At 38.6% G+C, this 5,931-nt stretch overlaps 1 protein-coding gene across 1 annotated transcript in view; it reads right to left on the reverse strand.

Moving 5' to 3' along the window:
* Window positions 1-5,931, reverse strand: part of LOC106871488 (ras-related protein Rab-34-like) — a 49,845-nt gene that overhangs the window by 18,740 nt on the left and 25,174 nt on the right. Inside the window, exons 5-6 of the mRNA XM_052968479.1 lie at window positions 3,930-4,031; window positions 2,509-2,573 (exon numbers count right to left, since the gene is read on the reverse strand). Coding sequence (XP_052824439.1) covers window positions 2,509-2,573; window positions 3,930-4,031 — 167 coding nt within the window. The remainder of the gene's footprint in view (window positions 1-2,508; window positions 2,574-3,929; window positions 4,032-5,931) is intronic.

Here is a 5,931-nt window from a genome sequence, read left to right on the forward strand (position 1 = left end):
TGGCAACGATCTCGCTCGAAAATCCTACAGGAGCCAGTCAGGCGGTACTGGCAACGGCCACGCTCAAAATGGTGCATCTCATGTGCCACCCGCACAAGAACCAGTCCAGGGGCACTGGCAACGATCTTACTTGGCTTGCCGGGTCTTCTCACGCACAGCCCATTATTATTATTATTATTAAAGCAACAAGCTGACAGAATCATTAACATGTTAGGCAAATGCTCGGCAGCATTTCATCCATCCTCATGTTCTAAGTTCAAAATCTGCAGAGGTTGACTTTGCCTTTCATCCTTTTGGGGTCGATAAATTAAGTACCAGTTGTATACTGAGGTCGATGCAATTGACTATCCCCTCCCCCAAATTTCAGGCTTTATACTTACAATAGAAAGGATTATTATTATTATTATTATTAAGGCAGTGAGATGACAGAATCATTAGCATGCTGGGCAAAATGCTTAGGGGCATTTCATCTGTCCTGATGTTCTAAGTTCAAAATCTGCTGAGGTTGATTTTACCTTTCAGAGTTCATAAATTAAGTCCCAGTGAAACACTGGGGTCTATATAATTGACTAGTCCCCCACAACAAAATTTCAGGCCTTGTGCCTTTACTAGAAAGGAATAGAAAGAGCAGTGCGTGCCATCAAAGTGACACTGGGGTAAAATATACGAAGCCCATTATACCCATCATGACTACCCGTCTGATAAAGGTACACCAGGCACATGCATCACAACCATATGTGTGCAACATGGTGATCTCATATCAAGATAAACAGCGCATGACCTCGCAGATGGGGCCCAGTTAGAATTTTCTTCAGGTCGAATAGCCCATCCTACTCAAAAGGTCCCTGAATAAGGTTTGTTTAAGGATGTTGAGCAAAACACCTGTGTTTCCAAAGGTGAATTATTCAAACCCCAAAGAATTCCCCTCAACACATAGCTATGATGCTCCTCCACTACTTCTGCTCATGATCAGAGATGCACATATTATCAGTCACTAAGTGACATGCTCAACTGGTTAAGGCCAAGCAACTGACAAGCAGAGTTGTGGTATTGAGCAGAATATTTGCTGTAGCCCATCTTCATGATAACATTTCCAATCAGTTAAGATCAAAAGCCATGAGCCACTGTCTGGTACTGCATCAGGGCATTATTATTATTATTATTATTATTATTATTATTATTATTATTATTATTATTATTATGGCAGTGAACTGGTAGAAGCATTAGCACTCTGGACAAAACTTAGTGGCATTTCATCCATCCTCACGTTCTAAGTTCAAAATCCGCCAAAGTTGACTTTCAGAGACGATAAAATATGTACCAGTTGAGCACTGAGGTTGATGTAATCAATTTATCCCTTCTCTGGAATTTCTGGCCTTGTGCCAAAATTTGAAAGTGACAAGCTGGCAGAATTGTTAGCATGCCAGGCAAAATGCTTAGCAATATTTCATCCATCCTCATGTTCTAAGTTCAAATTCTGCTAAGGTTGACTTTGCCTTTCATCCTTTCAGGGTCGATAAAATAAGTACCAGCTGAGCACTGGGGTTGATGCAATCGACTTACCCCTCACCCAAATTTTGCTGGCCTTGTGCTGAAATTTGAAATCATTATCATTATTATTATTGATTGTGGTGGTGGTGAGTGTTTTTTTTTAAGTCGTTATTGTGGAGCCAATTTTTCTGGAACCATTTGTCAGCCAGATTGGTTCAGTTGTAAACCTTGCCCAACAATACAACCAAAAGACTGTTGTAAGATCTGGACTTACAACCATATAACCAGTAGATTAGAGCTGTAATCACATACGTGCAGTTGAAAGGAGAGGGTCTGATCCACCCTCTCCCTTCAACAAGTCTCTTAAACAACAAAACAAGCATTTTGAAACCATTTTTCCTTCTACAGAAGGGGTGAACTTTCTGGATCCCAATGAAAGTTTTCTCAGTTTTGCACAATACCCTACATCCCTTGCCTTCATTTACTTCTCCAGAATCTTTAACTATGTCTTTTTTTATCTTCTCATTCTTCATCATGCTTTCACATAAATTTCCATCATTCTTATCATCCAACCACTTTCATTAATCCTCAGCACATGATCCAGCTATTTCATCCAATTTCTCTTCCCAGCATCCATCACTGGCTCTATTTCCAACATGCTCTACAATTCATTGTCTTCCTCTCTCTAAACTATAGTCCACTCATCTATTGAATCTGTCCTGTGTCCCTTCTTTCCAGCCTTCTCTACTGCTCCATATTCATTACTCTTTTCTAACTCCTAAGAATCATAGCACTTTTTACACAGGTAGAACACCTTTTTGTTTGGTTTCTGTGACATCCTAACCTTATTAGCATGTCACTTACTTCCCAATACTTCTTTCATGCACATCTCACTTGTAGTCATGGTTGAAGGGTCTGATCCACCCTCTCCTTTCAACATGTCTCTTAAACAACAAAATGTTTTCAGACCTCGTAACTATCATATCTCAATGCAACTGATAGAATAACAAAACTTACAATTAGCTCCACGGTAATAAGAAGCAGCAATACACTTGAACCGTTCTTGACCAGCTGTGTCCCATCTAAAATAAATATATATGTAAATAAATAAACGGTCACAACAATCTATATATATATAAAATTGAGAAAGTATGTATGTGTGTGTGTGTGTGTGTGTGTGTGTGTGTGTGTGTGTCTGTGTCTGTGTGAATCCCTAAAACTCCAGAACTACACAACCAATTTCATTCAAATTTTACACATGCCTTACTTAGGGTCCCGGTTGTGTTTTAGTCAAAAAAAATTTTTTACTTCTTGCATTCTTCCAGCCCACAGCAACATCATATCTCCTCCACTATTTAAGTATTACGTGTCAAAAGTGAAACAAAAACACTCATGTCATTCGAACCGGAATCTCAAAAACATTGTCACCTTACATCTCATTCTCATTTAAGTACCATGACAGGCAAATAAAAATTACTTGTACTTAATAAAAGATATGGAATTATTTAATCCTTTAGCATCAGATTATTCTATCAAATATAAAACTTATTTATTCATATTGTTTTGAATTAATCATGTATTGTCTTGTAGGTTAACGATTTACAGTGTAGGATGAGAGGCTAGATTTGATCAGTTTGAACATAAAACAAGCAGAATATTCGGGGCCAGCTATGGTCAGTTTAAATGCTAAAGAGTTAAGATATTTTTAAATACTTAATTACGAAATTGGTTTATAATATAGAAACTGCTGAAGAACAAAACAAGATGGCATTTGAAGATTATATATTTTGAAAAGAGCAATGGTGATTCTGCCTTTCTTGAAGAAAAGAAAGAGAGGGGTAATACCAATGTATTACTGTTTTTCTGCAGGGTGCAGTACTTTTCAACTAAATCTCATCTACAGTGGGTATCATCATCATCATCATCATTTAATGTCTGTTTTCCATATTGACATAGGTTGGACAATTTGACAGGCGCTGGACAGCTTGGCAGCTGTCCAGACTCCAATTGTCTGTTGTGGCATGGTTTCTATGGCTGGATGCCTTTCCTAATGCCAACCACTTTACAGAGTGTGCTCGGTGCTTTTTATGTGCCACCAGCATGGATGCAACACCAGCACAAGTGCATTTTATGTGGCATCAGCACCTGTAAAGAACAAGCCTGTATGTATGAATGACAGCGATTTTGCTTAGCTTGATGCATCATCTCAAGTACAGCAAATCACCACAACTCAGAAGGTAATGATGACTTAGGTGAGATTTGAACTCAGTTTATAAAGTAACATAACTATATAACACAAAGTATTTAATTAGCTACTCTACAAATTCTACCAACCACTGGCCTGTATTATTCTAACTGCAATTTATCTTTTGTACTGCCATACTGGCGACATCCATTACTGAGTTTGAAATATTGGTGATGTTAAATGTTTTACTTACAATTGAAGAGTAAAAGGTGCTGACAGGATGGAAAACTTTTCCACTTCAAAATCTACTCCAATGGTAGCTTTATAATCTCGGTCAAATATATTATGACAGAACCTGCAGGAAGAACAGAAACAAGTTATTGAAACACCTGTTTAGTGTTAATTTTTTTTTAAACAGAACAAAAGTTAATGTCATTCAGATAAAACAATTTTAGCCACTACCACCAGCACCAGGGGCGGAATGACAGTACACTGAAGAAAAGTTACCCAGAAAACTGTTTGGTTGTTATGTTCACAACAGTTAAACTATGGAGAATGACAGAATTAGAATTTAGTATCTTCCATAATAGAAACACCTGTAGCAAATATGAATGAATTCATAATCCATGAGAAAGCAGTACAACACTTTAATCACTCAACCATTTTATTTCCACAAAGAAACACAACATACAAAATGAATGGCATTTCCTGTATAATACTATGTAGGAAACTGGTGAGAATAAATGATAATTCCTGATTATTGTTGTTGTTGTTATTATTATTATTCATCGTTTAACGTCCACCTTCCATGCTAGCATTTATTATTATCATCTTTGGCAATTTGTGCCGCTGGACTGGCTCCTGTGCAGGTGGCACGTAAAATACACCATTTTGAGCATGGCCATTGCCAGTACCGTGTGACTGGCCCTCATGCCAGTAGCACGTAAAAGCAGCCACTACACTCTCAGAGTGGTTGGCATTAGGAAGGGCATCCAATTGTAGAAACTCTGCCAGATCAGATTGGAGCTTGGTGCAGTCATCCAGTTCACCAGTCTTCAGTCAAATTGTCCGACCCATGCTAGCATGGAAAGCGGACGTTAAACAAAGATGATGATGATGATGATCTTTATCATTATTATTACATCTGAAGTAATGACAAAAACAAATTTTTGTAATTTTTCTTTTTGTGTGCTGTAACTCGTCCTTCGATATTGTCCTCCGTATCTTGGGCCCTTGTGGCCAATAAAAGAAATCATTATTATTATTATTATTATTATTAAGGCAGTGAGCTGGCAAAATCTTGAGCACACTGGGTTAGAATAAAATAATAAGTCATTAGTATTGGTCAGTATTATTGTTTTGCTTTGCTCTTTCTTCTGAGATGACTTATTTAAAGGAGAAAAGACAGAACCCTTCAATCTTTTATAGGGTCTCCAACAATAGTAGAGGAAAGTTAGGAGGTTATTCTCAGACCAGATACTTGGCCAGAATGCTTGCAGCAGACTGGACACTGTTGAAGACCCCTAAGGGCCAGATGATGGTGTTAAACCAAGAGACTAATTATGTCTGCCACCCAACAACAGGATTTGTCCCACTGACAAGAGACCATCCATGATGATTCCATCCACCAAATTTCAATCACAAAGTATTGGTCAACTAGAAACTATGGTAAGAGACACTTGCCCAAGAGTGAGAGTGGGTCACAGAATCAACAGACTGTTTCACCTTTTAACATTTACACCAGCCACAGCCAGCCTAAATATTCTTCATGTTTTATGTTAAAACTGGCCAGATCCAGCATCTCACACTTTGAGCATACAATAACATTCTAAAAATAAACAGTCATACCATCAAAATCTCGAAGCTACAAGACAATGCATAATTAATTCAAAACGATGTGAATAAATAAGCATTACATTTGAAGGATTAATGCCAAAACTCAGAGACACTATCATCATCATCATCATCATCGTTTAACGTCCGCTTTCCATGCTAGCATGGGTTGGACGATTTGACTGAGGACTGGTGAACCAGATGGCTACACCAGGCTCCAATCTGATTTGGCAGAGTTTCTACAGCTGGATGCCCTTCCTAACGCCAACCACTCCGAGAGTGTAGTGGGTGCTTTTACGTGCCACCGGCACGAAGGCCAGTCAGGCGGTACTGGCAACAGCCACGCTCAAAATGGTGTATTTTACATGCCACCTGCACAGGAGCCAGTCCAGCGGCATTGGCAACGATCTCGCTCGAATGTC

Source organism: Octopus bimaculoides, chromosome 6 (assembly GCF_001194135.2).
Source record: "Octopus bimaculoides isolate UCB-OBI-ISO-001 chromosome 6, ASM119413v2, whole genome shotgun sequence".
Taxonomy (NCBI): domain Eukaryota; kingdom Metazoa; phylum Mollusca; class Cephalopoda; order Octopoda; family Octopodidae; genus Octopus; species Octopus bimaculoides.